At 33.7% G+C, this 15,495-nt stretch overlaps 1 protein-coding gene across 4 annotated transcripts in view; it reads left to right on the top strand.

Annotated features, from left to right (window-relative positions):
- Window positions 1–15,495, top strand: part of SBF2 (SET binding factor 2) — a 367,203-nt gene that overhangs the window by 220,050 nt on the left and 131,658 nt on the right. For all 4 annotated transcript variants that reach the window (XM_015596647.2, XM_015596644.2, XM_025038517.1 and 1 more), the window contains exons 13-15: window positions 121–219; window positions 9,946–10,150; window positions 15,003–15,112. In XM_015596647.2, coding sequence (XP_015452133.1) covers window positions 121–219; window positions 9,946–10,150; window positions 15,003–15,112 — 414 coding nt within the window. The remainder of the gene's footprint in view (window positions 1–120; window positions 220–9,945; window positions 10,151–15,002; window positions 15,113–15,495) is intronic.

Below are 15,495 nucleotides of genomic sequence, written 5' to 3'. Positions count from 1 at the left end.
ATAACACTATATATTTTGAATGCTTGTTGGTTTGCCAGTTGTATGAAATTATCACATAGTTTTTTTTCTAATTCAGCATATTTTGGAGTTGATGTTTTGCTGTTTGATTCTTTTTTCCAGTTGGTAGCTTTCGAAGTAGAGCGGATTAAAGTTGAAGAAAATAACCCATTGAAGATGATAAAGCATGTCAGAGAACTTGCTGAGCAACTATTCAAAAATGTAAGTAAGTATATTTATTTAGACAGTCATTGATTTTAAAAGTACTAATAAAGTGTTTTGTTTGAAAAACTAAAAAGTTTCATCTCTCTAGTGATAATCTTTTTGCTCTAACTTCAGACCTTTGGGACTATAATTTATAAGATATTACAGTTGGTACTGTGCATCAAAATAGACCATATTTTTTAAGTGATTTTCTTGTCAACCACCATATTATGAAAACTTCTTAGTCACAATTTTCCAGTGTGTCATTTGCCTTCGTTGTGATTTTCATTTAGGTCTCTGTCCTCTTAAGAGTATATTGGGCATTTTAAGACACAAATATTAGACTCATTAGAGACCAGAACTACCACAGACAGAATTGACCAATGTACTTACTGTGCTTTACCTTGATATAGTAATTGTCCACTGGATCAGGATAATCATTTGAGTTGGATTGTTTCGAACAGACAGGGAGTGAAAAGCTGAAAGAAAAATAGCAAACTGACAAGTGACCACAGAAACTTAAAGGTGAAAATATTCTCTGTATAAAAAAAATGCGATAAGTTTAAAAGATTGATATTTCACACTGGTAAGGTGTGTAATAATAATTTAGATACCAGGAAAGAAGAGGACCTAAGGTGATAGGGAGATAATGTGCAAAATGGATTTTGGCTAATGATTACTAGTCATTCTTTCTGCTTATAAAGCTTTTCAGAGTTGAATCCTTCACTAAGAAAAGGAAAGTAAGTGGAAAGTTTGGTCTTCAAGGGAAAGTTGAGAGAAGATGTATTTTTTCAGGAGATATAGTTAGAAAAGATTTGGGGTCAATATCCGGGTGTTGTTTAACTTAATTATTGCATAGGTGTACTGTTTTGGATGTTGGGTCATTAGTCACATCCTTTCAAAATTTGAGAACCAATTGAATAAAAGCAAGAATACTAAATTGTGTTTCTTTATTCAATTATTTATGAATTTTATTTCTGAAGTTATTTTAAAATTTATCCCTTGGACTGATACCCTGAACTCCACATATAACTGTGTCCAATACTATAATAAGTCTATTTCTTGACTAGAATACTAGGAATTTAAGAAAAGTTCTATCAGAAGGAGAACTTCTATTCTCTGCTAGTCTTTGCCATTTATGGCGGCTGTGTAGAACTAATGTATATAGCATGAACACATTAGAAATTTCTGTTGCTCTGTTGTAATAATAATAAATATTGACTGTTTAGAACAACATGCCAGGCATGGGATTAATCACATTACATATATCATCTCTAATCTTCATAACATTAATGTTAGATAAATGTCATTATCCTCATTTTCCTGCGGATAATTGGCTCAAGATTATATGGCTCTAAGTAATTGAATTCAAATTTTAAATTAAGCAGTTTTCATCTAGCCAATTCCTAATCCTATCGTCTCACTCCATTAGACTAGTTCATCTCCAATTGGAAAAATAGTAATATTTCCAATGGCTGATTTTATGCTTTGTTCTTTGTGAAGCACCTTAACATGTGTTCTCATATAATCTTGGAAATTACCCTGTGAGTTAGATAGGGCAGGTGTTGATATGTAAGGAAACCGAAGATTAGAAAGTTTTTTTCCCTTGCCGGCAGGAGAGATCTATTGATGGATTTCGAAGAATAACAAAACATCAAATGGAAATCGGTGTTTGATACTCTGGGACTGATTCTTTTAATACTAAATGTTTATTTCCTAGATCTTTACGAGCCTATTCCAGAACTATGAAATTTTACAGCCAGTAAGCGACCAGAGCTAGGGTTCTGACACAGCTTTATCTCTGTTACATGACCAAGTATACAGTGTATGTAAGGGAGTGTGCCAAGCCACTGATGCAAAAACAAAGTAAACTCCTTTCTTGCCTTTATAGAACTTAAATTTTATGATACATAGTTTACACCAAGCCCACACAAACTAAAAACTGCAATAAAATAAATACTTAGTAATTTTACATTATTACAGGTGAATGTAAAACGCAAACAACCACTGTTCTTTAACACTTGTGAAGTGGTCATCATGAGGGATTGTGTTATTAGGTAAGACGTGGAGATCACCCTTCAGATGAATTCTACACTTCTTGAGCCATTATTGGAATCCTCCTCCCCACTATACACAATTATTTCTATTCCATTTAGTTTAATCAATTCTATTCATTCAGTATTAGGCATCTATTATTTATTGCCAGCTATTTTCTAGGTACACAAGTCCCCTAAAACTTTGAGAAGAGGGTACATGATGAGTGGAAATTAGAGAACATCCCAATGGATTGTCATCAGACTTTCCGGGATTCCTTCTAGTTTTAAGATTCTGAAATCCTTGATGGTCTCAACATTCCTGAAGTAAATATTTTACGAAATTAAAAAGTTACTTTCTTGGGTTGTGCAGGAAGTTGAGGGGAGGGAGGAAGGATGGTCTCAATGTAAGGAAAATAATCCAAATGGTTCTATTTTTAACTAGTCAGTTTTTTTAAATCACATTTCTAAAATTCCCTTTTGGTAAGCAAGAACCAACCATATAATTTAACTGTTTCCTTATTATCGGGTTATAATTGAGACCTGGTGATTCCATTCAGATGTTTGTAAATACTTTATTACACTGAACTCTGGTATGTGTATCTAGCCTCTCTCCTTCACTTCCCTTTGACATATTTCAAAAGCGAACCTTCATTTTCCAGTTTCCTCTCACCATTCCTTTATATTGTTTTTTTAGTGAGTAAGAATGAATTGTAGGAATGTGAGTAGACGTGAATAGGGTAAATTGTAACTGACTTTAACTGCTCTTTTGACTTAATGGAGCTTCCTAAATAAGAAAAGTGTTTGGTGACTGGTAGAGGAGGGGAATGGAGAAGTGGAATGAAGGGGAAGGAAAGGAATAAATCCATTGGAGACAAATTGTGTAAGCATTGGTAAGGTTTATACCATGAAGATGATTGGCCATACATTTATACAGCTTTCCTTTCCATGTCCAATCGATAATCCTGGATCTGCCCACTTTGTCTTTCAGAATCTTCAATGTCTGCATGAAGATTTAGCTACTTACCTGCTCTATCCCTATGATTCTAGATATATACTTATAAAGGACCACTAACTGCACACAAAATGAGTATGTTAAGATAAGCCAGGACAAGAATTTTTTAAAATCTCCATTTCAAGACATTAAGAAATTAGTTAGAGATGTGTTTCACTGGTTTACATAGTGCTGCTTTTCTAATTTGTTTTGCATCTGCAGTAGTACATAAATATAGGCTGGATGTTTTAATTCTCTGACAGTTTTCTTAAAAGTTAAAGGAAAAATGAGAGCACTCAGGCTTTCTTATAAAATGAGATTTTTATTTGTGGTTTACCATTATTTCATTACCCAGCATTGAAACAAATAGTTTTTAAAATCCTAACAAGAGAACAAAGCCCAAATACAGGAATAGCCATTCTAAACCATGTAAGATCTACACCCTTTACATCTCTGCAGAAAATTAATTGTACTCCTAGGCAAATTTAGTCTATACTGATGATATTTGTACTCTTTGTTGTGAGTCAAAGGATTTTGTTTTTGTCGTAGGAAGGAAGTAAAATATTGTGATCATCTTAGTCTTAAAAAGTCAAAACATAAACAACTTATTTAGCTTATTATGAGGAAATGAAGCATAAAAATCAGTCTTCTTCCCCCATTCTATTTGATTTATTCATTTTTTAGTCGAGTTTACTGTATATAATTTACATAAAGTAAAATTAGGCCTTTTTTAATGTACAGTTCTGGAGTTCTGACAGATGAATGAAGTTATACAACCACCACCACCACAATAAGGACATAGAACATTTCTGTTACCCGCCAAACTTCCTTAATGATCCCTTGTAGTCACATCCTCCTACCACCTCTAATTCTCAGTGTCTGATCTCTTTTCTGTCTGTGTAGTTTTAGCCTCTTCCATGATGTCATTGTGTAGCTTTTTGAGTTTGGTTTCGTTCACTTAGCATAATGCATTTCAGTGCATTACGTCACTGCTTATATCTGTTGTTAATTCCTTTTCCTTGTTGAGTAGTATTCCAAAGTTCTGTTTATCTGTTGACCAGCTGAAGGATACTTTGGCAATTAGAAATAAAACCACTCTAAACATTTGCATAGGTTTTTATGTGAATATAAATTTTAATTTCTCTTGGGTAAATATTTAGGAGTAGGATGCTGGAGGGTATGCTAACAAAATGGTAACTGTGTAAGAAACTGCCAGAGTGTCTTCCCAGGTGTCTATAACCAACCATTTTGCATTCCCACCAGCAATATATGAGTTTCATTTGCTCCATATCTTCACCAACACTTGGTATTCTCAGTTGTTTTGTTTTGTTTGTTTTCTTTTTAGCCATTCTAATAGTTGTGTGGGGGTATCTTATTATAGTTTCAATTTGCATGTCAGTAGGTGAGTGAGAGTATAGGTCTCTTAGTCACTATATGCTTCCTTAGTACTTATAAAAATAATACTTGTCTTAGAATATGGAACTTCCATCTTAACAGGGGAAATCCCCCACCCCACCCCTAGAAATTTGACAATATCTGGAGACATTTTTGGTTATCACAACCGGAGAGGGTATGCTACTGGCATCTGATAGGTAGAGGTTAGGCATGCTTCTAAAGATCTTACAATATATAAAACACTCCTCTTCCCCAACAGAGAATTATCTAGCTCAAAATGTCGATAGTGCCAGGGTTGAGAAACTCTGGATTAGGGCAACCAGTCCTAATTTAGATGTTAGACATTAGATATCAAAGTCATATACCTAATTTATTTGTATTAAAGTTGAGATGTTAATTTAATTGGGTGATTATTGACAAGCCTGTGAGGATGGAAAGTTGAGAATGTTTCATTCTGTCAGTATGGTGTTCGCAGCCAGGCAACTCTAAAAAGTCCAGTTACATTTTCTCAGTGTTTAACAACTTAGTCCAGTGATAGTATTGGTTTTGGCTGTATTTGAAAGGTTTTGTGAAACTTACTGTCCCACACAGCTCTAGATATAATTGGTTCACATTAAATATTAATTGAATATTAATTAAGTTAATATGGGAAAGTTGGTAACCTCTAACAAGGTCACATTGATTTGTCATTCACTGCTGACCAGTGTGTAGAAAGAAATTTTTTTCCCAATGTGGCTGTTGCCTACTTTGAATTTCCAGTAGTGGCTGGGGTTTTTTGTTTTGTTTTGCTGTGCTTTTATTTGAAGTGCATTCTCAGCCTCATTTTCTGTAAGTCCTAGGCATATTTTCATTTGGCTTGCCAAAAAAAGAGAAAAATCTATGTTTCCAGACCAGATGGTGTGTGTGTCATTTTTTCAAGTCTGAGAAAATCATTGTACCTCTCATTACTATAATATGCTCTTACAGCAGAATTACAGAGAACATTTTTTGAGAATCATTATCCAACTTCAGAATTTCCTCTAAGCAATAGTGCATTTTGCCAGTTTTCTTGGGCATTTCATCATGATTGCTTTGGACACAATTTTTACCATGTTCACTATAAGTGTTGAGTTGTGTAACTCCATGGTTATTATTTTATATTTGCATTTCTCTGCAATTCAAGATGAAAATTTGGCTTCTTGTTTATTCTTTTGGAAAAGATTGAATTTCCTTGTTTCAATAAGGAGATTCAACAACAAAATTGGGCTGCGGTTTTTAATGAGCTCAGTAATCTTCAAGAGACTAGTCCGAATGCATTTGGAGTTACAAGTAAGAGCAGATGTTTCTAAGAATATGTAGAGTTTGTGAGCCTTAAACTTCCTCTCATTTCTGCTGTCTTCTCAGATGTCATTATGTGACCAAGCTGGGTGTAAGGTGGTAAATGTGGTCCTTTATATTTACCACAGTGCCCGTTAGAGGGCAGCAATGTACAGACACAGCAGCCAGAAAACCAAATATACTAGGTTTAGGGGCATGAGTTCTTTTTCAATCTTCAAAACACAATTGAATATAATTTAGTAATTTTAACCATAACCTGAATTTTTATGTAGAACATCTATACAACTAAAGGATAGCCTCATCTTTGACCTTTGCTTTAAAAAATGATAAAAAAAAAATGCTTATTATTCTTAATTGTCTTTGGATTTGGTTTACAATATTTCTAATTGCTTATGAGAAGAAAAACACTATTGATGACTAATAGCAATATCTTTAATTAATGATTTCTGTTTAAACCATTATTTAGTACTATTATTATTATTGTTTTTGTTAAAATATAAGTAGCTGGTGATTTGGGAATCTTGGGAGAAAGAGATGACTTTAGTTTTAGAGGCCTAGTGTCATGCCATAGAACAGGGGTCCCCAACCCCCAGGCCGTGGACCATTACTGGTCCGTGGCCTGTTAGAAACCGGGCCACACAGCAGGAGGTGAGCAACAAAGCTTCATCTGTTTTTGCAGCCACTCCCCAGCGCTGGCATCATCGCCTCAGCTCCACCTCAGGTCATCAGACATTAAATTCTCATACGAGCACTGGTCCCTGGTGCCAAAAAGACTGGGGACTGCTGCCATAGAATATGCAGTGAATAAAGATTTTTCGAATGAATGTGCTGTAGACTTTTGGAAACAGCTTTCAGAATTATTCTGGGGAAGTATGTGTGTGTATATTCGAAAAGTTTCCTGTAACAACTCATTCTAGCCTCACAAGAACCTTATGAAGTCGGTACTATATTGTTATCTTCATTACAAACGAGGAAACTAAAATACAAATGGTAAGTGAATTGACACTATACCAGGTCACTCTACTAGTAAGTCGCTAAACAGGGATTTGACCCAGGTGGTTTGGCATCAGAGACCATGAATTAAAAATACTTGTATTCCCTCTCTCATTGAATTGTCCAACCTTTTCCTGTGAATTGTAGTGCCACCTGTCTCTATCACATTTTCAAAAATAGAGTCCTATTTCTGGGTTCTCTATTCCATTAGCTCTTTTAACCTTTCACTAATACCAATTGCCATACTATGTTAGTTATTAAAGGTTTATATAAGTTTGGTATCAAGAAAGTTTGACTTCTCCTTTCACTCTTCTTCAGAACTGCCTTGACTATTTCTGGGTCTTTGTTCTTCCTTATAAAGTTTGGAAGGAACTTGTCACATTATAGGATTTTTATAGAAGCATTATTTGCATTCTTATTTTTCTAAACCGCCTTTAGTCATTTTTGGAACAAGAGAGAAGAGTATATAGTAAGAAAGATAAAATATAGCTAAAAAAGATATTGGCATCACTAAGAAGATTTTCTTTCTACTTTTTTCCCCATGTTTTAAATTTTGTTATAATGAATATTTCCATAATGGAAAAATCTATTTAAAGTTTTGATTTTTATTATAAAGAAAATAAGTGTAAATAGAAACAAAAGTTGTGAAGAATATATTTTAAATTATTCTGATTTAGACTTCAAAATCCACATGAATTACCGACCTAGCCTGAAAAAAAAAATCTGCCCAATGGCTTTTAGAAAATTGATATTTATAGCTTTTGAAAAGATACTTTAAATTTGCACCTAAAGAACATACTAGTTTTTGAAAAGGCAATTTCAGAAACTGCAGACCAGTAGTGTTTTGATGTTAATACAGGCACAATTTTAAAACAGTTTTTCCAGCATATGGTTTAAAAAGTAGTTATCGCGAAGACTTGGCATAGGAATTTACTTATTTATTCTTCCCTGCCTTTGCTAATGTTATATAAGGGGTAAATACAAAGTGTGTATGAAGGGTGCTTTGGCAAGAACAAGTCTTATATCTGATTTCACCTTCTTAGAAACTTTGTAGGAGAAGCATAAGTATATGTCTTAAGCAAAGTTATTTATCCATTATGTGAAAAGAGCAAAAACTAGAACCCAGGTTTTTTAACACTTTAAAGGAGTATTATTTCCATTATATTGCTGAAATGTGCTACCTGTATCATCTGCCCTGGCTCAAACTTTCCTTTATCTGGATCTGAGCCACATAACCAAAAAGAATTGTGGAGAGCAGCTTTAATAGATGATGACGGCTGGCCTTTTTAACTGTCCAGAGAATGTATAGGGTAGTGTGGAACTTAACCTACAAGATGAATAACATAGATTTAGGGAAAGGGTAGGGGGAAGGAATTTTCTGGCAAAGGATAATAAATGCTAGAATTGGTCTAAGAATGGTTGTAAAGCAGCCTTCCCTGGAGAACTTAATAAAGAGGATGGATTCCACTCTGCCTGTAGTATTTGAGATATAATCCTACTTAACTAGATGACTAGATAAAAGTTCATGCCAGTACTAAGGATCTAAAAATATTAGCTGATACATATCATTCAATGATTGCAATCCTAATACATGTTCAACATGGTGTCCCACTCATTAGGATACAGTAGGAAGTAGTTTAGGGTGCCTGCTGTGTGCCAGGTAGGTTTTAGATTCAGAGGACAAAAGTATTTTTTTAATTGACAGAAATGTCTACCCTCATGGAACTTCATTTTATTGAGGGAAGATAGACAATAAACAAGTTAAATAAAATATGTAGTATGTGATAAGTCCTAAGTGCTAAAGAGAAAAATATAATAAGGGGAGAGAGAGTATGTTGGGGGATATAATTTTAGATAGGGTGGCCAAGAAAGGTGGCATTTGAGCAAAGAAATGAAGGAAGATAGAGAGGATGCTGTAAATTGGTGGGGGGACAGACATTCCAGGCAGAGAGAAAAGTTATATGCAAAGGCCTTGAGGCAAGAACAAGAAGGCCTATATGTTGAGAGCAAAACGAATGAAGAAAACAGTAGTAGGACGCAGTCATACATAGAAAATCCAGATCTCGTGAGGCCTTATAATTGTTGTAAAAGCTGCGGATTTTATTCTGAGTGAGGTGAAGAGGTATTTAAATGAACAGAGTACTTAGGTGATGATTTAAAATACTTTTAACTAGAGCAGTCTGTCTGCAGTGTTAAAAATAGAGGAGAGAGGGAGCAAGGGTGATAGCAGGGATACCAGTTAGGAGACAGGCGTTCTGTAGTAAATGAGAGTTGTTGGCTTGAACCAAGGTGTCGAAAAGAGGACAGGTTATAAACATTTTAAAGGCAAAGCCCACAGACTTGCAGAGGAATGGATACTTGGGTGTTAGAAAAAGACATTAAAGATGGCTCTAAGCTTTTCACCTGAGTGATTGGAAAAATAAATATGCCATTTACTGAAACGAGAAGACTGTTGAAAATAGATTTGGAGGAGGTAAAGATTAAGTGCTCCGTTTTGGACATTTAAGAGATTATTTAAGAGATTATTTTAAATCCAAATGAAAATACTTATATTGCATATATGGGTATGGAGTTCAGGAGAAAGCTCAGTTGAAGATAAAATTTTGTGAATTATTGGTGTTTTTGTGGTTTAAAGATATGAAACTGGAAGTTACCACCAAGGAAGTAAGTGTGAATAGAAAAGAAGCCCAAGGTCTGAGCCCAGGGATATTCGCATAATTAAAAGATTAGAGAGAAGAAAAATAAAGATATAGCCAGAAGACCTAGAAACCAAGTAAAGAAAGTTTTGACGGACAAATAAGAGTGATCAGCTGTATCAGATGCTGCCAATAGATTGTGTAAGATGTAAGATTCTGGTACTCGGTATTTTATGGCATGTATCTAATGTCTGTACAATCACTCATCTATCTGATTTTATTTAATTTGTGTCCCTCTTAGCTCCCACTCCCTTCCTGACAATTTGCCATTGTTATTTTAACTTATGAATAATTTTACCTATGTTTGATGCTACAGGAGAATCCAAACCCTCATATGGCTTTTCAGAAAGTTCCACGCCCAACAGAAGGATCCCACTTGCGAGTTCATATTCTTCCTTTCCCAAAGATTAATGAAACCCGGGTACAGGAATTAATAGAGGAAAATCTTGCTAAGAACCAGAATGCACCTCCTGCTTCACGAGTGGAAAAGAAATGCGTTGTGCCAGCAGGTCCACCTGTTGGTATGTATTTGTTTATTTTAAAAGTAAAATTTTTATCAAGACAGAAGACACACAATGAAAGTGTACAACTTGATGAATTTTCACAAAGTGAACAAACCAGTGTCACCAGAATCACAGCATTATCAACACCCAGAAACACTGTTCCATTCACTACCTCTCACAAAGGGTGACCATTCTCATTCACCTAACTGCTACCACTATAGATTCTTTCCTTTTTTTATAAACACCTATATTGAGATATAATTCACTTACCATAAAATTCATTCATTTAAAGTATACAATTTAGTGGTTTTTAGTATATTTATAGGGTGGTGCAACCATTTTCATTATCCAATTTCAGAACATTTTCATTACCCCAAATAGAAATACCCATGCCTATTAGCAATCACTCCCATTTTCCCCCCAAACCCACTCCTTCCCCAGCTTTAGGAAATAATCTACTTTCTGTCTTCATAGATTTGCCTATTCTGGACATTTTATATAAATGAAATCATATAATACATGATCTTATGTGATTGGCTTCTTTCATTTAGCATATTTTCAAAAGTTCATCCATATAGCATGTATCAGTACTTCAGTGCTTTCTATGGCTGAATAATGTTCTATTGTATGTGTATATAGATATTCCTCAGCTTGTGAAAGGGTTACATCCTGATAAATCCATCGTAAATTGAAAATATTGTAAGTTGAAAATGCATTTAATACACTTAATCTGCTGAACATCATAGCTTAGCCTAGCCTACCTTAAATGTGCTCAGAACACAATATCCAAAAAAGCTGGCAACACAGTACACTGTAGTGCACCAGCTGTTTACCCTTGTGATCACGTGCCCAACTGGGGGCTGCAGCTCACTGCCACTGCCCAGCATCATGAGAGAGTACCACATGACACGTTGCTAGCTTGGGAAAAGATAATTCAGAATCTGAAGTATAGTTCTTACTGAATGCATATTGCTTTTGTACCACTGTAAAGTTGAAAAATTGTCAAGTCAAACCATTATAAGTTGGGGACCATCTGTATATCATATTTTGTTATTCACTCATCAGTGGATAGATATTTGGGTTGTTTGTACTTTTAAGCTACTATTAATAATGCTACTGTGAGCATTCATATGTAAGTTTTTGTGTGGATATGTTTTCAGTTCTCTCAGGTGTATACCTAGGTGTGGAATTACTGGATCATATGAGAAGTCTGTTTTATGTTTTGAGGAACTGCCAGACTATTTTCGACAGCAGCTGTACCATTTCACATTCCCACGTGTAATATATGAGCATCCTGATTTCTCCACTTTCACTAATGATACAGAACCTCTTTTGAATGATTGTTGGCCATTTTTATATCTTCTCTGGAGAACTGTCTTCAGATCTTCTGCCCATTTTTAAATTGGGTTGTCTTTTTATTGAGTTAAAAGTTCTCTATATATTCTGTATACAAGTCCTTTATCAGATATATGATTTACAAATATTTTTTCTTATTCTGTGAGTTGTCTTTACTGATTTTTATTTCTTCTTTTTCTTCGGCTATTGAGGAAGATGGGTTAAATCTCCTGTGATAATAGTAGAATTTCTATTCCTCATTTAGTTCTATTTTTTCTTTATATATTTTGAAGTTGATTTATTAGATGCAAATTTATTTACAAATGTTACAACATCCTTGTGATTTATACCTTTATCATTATGAAATGTCCCTCTTTGTCTCTAGTAATGCTTCTTGCCTTAAAGTGTACCTCGATGTTTGTATAGCTACACCATCTTTGGTTAGTGTTTGTATGGTTTATCTTTTTTTATCCTTTTATTTTCAAACTTTTTGGGTCCTTATATTTAAGATATGCCTCCCGTAAGCAGCAGGTGGTGGGTTTCTTTAGCCAGTCTAACTATCTTAGTATATTACTTATATTTAGCTCATGTATATAAGTAAAATTACTGATATAGTAATGGCTTTAATGTAGTTCACTGGATTACTTTTTTGCTATATGATACCCCTTTTTTACATTTCCCCTGATTTCTTGCCTTTTTTGGATTAATAAACTTTTTCTTATTTCATAGTTTATCTCCGTCATTTATACATTTGTTTACTGTTCTTTTAGAAATTTACCTAGGGATGATAGCACATATCCATTTTTGTGAGTTCAGCTTTCACCAGAAACTTTGGTCAGCCTAGCCATATTCCAGAATCAAGCCTGGATTCTCAGCCTCTTGTCTGCACCCAGTACTGGCAAATGTCCTGGAGAAAAAGTGGTTGTGTGTCTCCAGTCTTTTCCCTTCTCTAGAATTTTATGTCCTCTAATCTTTGTGCTTCTGTAGCTCTCTGATATATTTAAATAGATAGTTTTTGCATTTTATCTGACTTTTATAACTGTTCCTGGTAGGAGTTTTAGTTTGCTACAAATGGTTCATCATACCTGGAAGTGAGTGTAATTTTATTATCAAGGAATAACAAGATATTAATTATATTATTCATATAATAATGCTAACAATCTATGTATTCTTAAAATTTGTTATCTACATAGTAATGTTAATATTACTTATTGCTTATTATTTATTTAGTAACGTTTATTTGCCATTATTTCCTTAAGAATTAACAGCCTTTACTTAAGTGTCAATTTTCACATAGAGAAGAGGTCAGAGAAAGTAGACATGTTAGGGTAAATAGTAATTTTTTGAAGAGTTTTGGTCATGTAATTTTAATATTCGTTAGTTGAATGCTTATTTAAATACTCACATAAAATTTAATTTGCTTGAATTGTAGCCTGTAGTGTTGTCTCAATATTATCTTTGCATAATCTCTACATCATTTTCAGTTCACATCAAATTCTTTCATTAATTGGTTGTGGAATGTCTCATTGTAATCAGAGAGAGGTACATGTGACTCAGTATATGGCCCTCTATGCACTTTTTTTTTTTTTTTTTATCTGTGCACTTTTTATAAAACCAAAATACATGAATGCATGCATGCATGCAGGGGCCTCTGGTTCGTTTAGGTTGATCAGAATCAGAATTTTTCTTGTACTAAAATTAAAAGCTATGAATGTTTCATTTTACATGATACTCATTTAATGGTATGGAATTGCTTTGTCACCTTAAGAGACATTCACATTTTGAGAGGTTAGTTAGTTTTCAGCTATTCCTCTATGGGGTCAGAGTAACGATGATTGTCTGGAAACAGCATTTGATAGCCAAAGACTTAGAAAAGGAGTCCTGGAAAGTCAAGTACCCATAAACCAGAGTTGTTATCAAATGTTAGAAAACTAGTATTGGAATACCACAACTGGAGATTTTGCCAATCCCTGAAGTATCAGTTACTCCAAGTGAAGAACTTTCTTCTGGGAGTGAACTAAGTCAGAGTCTCCAAAGAAAAATAATAATTCCCAGATAGTTAAACATATTCATTGTAAGAAAATGTGGTTTTTTTAATTAGCTTGTTCTAAATAAAATTTAAAATACCCTTACAAAGATTTTAGAATTAAAAGTTTATAAACGTAGCTTAAAGATGTTGCTCTCTCAATAATGTTATATGATATTATTTACAAACTCTTAAGAATTTTCTACTCTAAATATAGATTGATTTCAATTTGTGTCTATACCACTATCCTAAATGCATGGGAAGCACCAGAACCCACAATTAAGAATGAGCATTTCAGACAGAAAAGTCATGTAATATCTGTTTAACCATCATAGTCATGAAGAATATTAATGACACATGATTAAAAATAATTTTAAGAAAACTAGGGAAATCCAAGTAAGATCTGTTGTCTAGTTAACTATATGGTGTCAAATGATCTCCTGATTCTGATAAAGCACTATAGCTATGTAAGATATCACCATTGGGGGAAGCTGGGTAATACGTGCATAGATCTTCTCTGTACTATTTTGCAACTTTTTGTGAGCTTATAATTATTTCAAAAATTTTAAAAAGTGATTTGAAGGACATAACGCTTCATATTGATGAAAGGAATGCTAATAGGTAAGATATGATGGTCTTTCTTATTAGATGTGGTGGGAGCTGAACGAATTACATCTTTAGATTCCAAGAACAGCGATGAAATATAAGAGATCTTTCTTTTTGGTTTAAGAATTATCAATGCTAACCTCGTTTGTACAAATGACATAATATAGTTTTTTAGGAAATTATACTTTTTGTTTAACAAATGCTACCTTCATTTATATCCTTCTGGTATTATTCTTTTAATAAGTTAAATTTATTTTGAGTAATTTAATCAGTCTACATAATAGACTAGAATCATCCAACATTGTGGTAGAGGTGACAAGTCCTAAGTTCATAGGACTACAAAGTGACTCTCCCAATCTATGTAGTAATTATTTGGCTATTATCATCTCTCTTTTTTTTGTACAGTGCTTCTTCAAATCCTCTCTACTCAAATTTGTAGAATCTAATTTTTGATGATATGTTTGGTTTTTCTTTGGTAATATCTTAGACATATCAATTTCTTTTTCCATTAGCTTCTTTTGTCATGATCCTGTACCCCAAACATTCCTTATCAGTTTGTTTACAGTTAAAGGTAAAATAGATTTTATCTTTGCTTAATATAATTTTACTGTATAATATACATTAATTTGCATAAGAGTTAAGTGTTTCATTGGACTCTATCCTGTGAAATTACCCTTAATATGCCATTGACTAACCTGACACTTCAAAACCTAAAAATATAATCAAAGTAATGAAATGGGAATGCTTTCAGTGTCATTTAACAAGGGAGAAAAATAAATTCTAAGTGTTGGTCAGTTATGTAAACAGTCACAGTCACATAAACTAAACAGTAATATTCTACTTGCTTTTGTAATTGCCAAAGGAGTTTAATTTATTTGTGTTTTCTTTATATTCCTTGACTAGTTTCGATAATGGACAAGGTGACAACAGTTTTCAACAGTGCACAGAGACTGGAAGTTGTTAGAAACTGTATCTCATTCATATTTGAAAATAAAACATTGGAGACTGAAAAGGTAATAAAATGCCATCTTTCCCAAGTAATAATTTGTCATTTCTCTTTCAGATTTACATGTTCAGCTTGCCAACTGACCTCTCTCCCTAATTTCATCCTTTTTTTCTTAATGAGTGTTTTGATCATTTTAAATGAATAGTATCTAAGAAAAATATTGACAGTTATTTTTTTCCCTCAAATTTTTAACATTGTTCATTAAACCCTATTTTGCATATTACTTTGAAACCAGACATTTTAAATGTAATTTTTATTGGCAAAGAATCTAGTCAGAATAATATAATAAATTTTAGAAACCATGGTATTCTACTTAAATGTGCCTCGTTAAGGCACATTTTCTTGTCTTCGTTAATAAAACATGCTAAACATAATGTAAGCTTTCTTTAG

Source organism: Pteropus alecto, unplaced genomic scaffold, assembly GCF_000325575.1.
Source record: "Pteropus alecto unplaced genomic scaffold, ASM32557v1 scaffold461, whole genome shotgun sequence".
NCBI lineage: Eukaryota > Metazoa > Chordata > Mammalia > Chiroptera > Pteropodidae > Pteropus > Pteropus alecto.
Note: the sequence above shows the minus strand (reverse complement) of the source record. Positions and strands in the feature narration are given on the sequence as shown.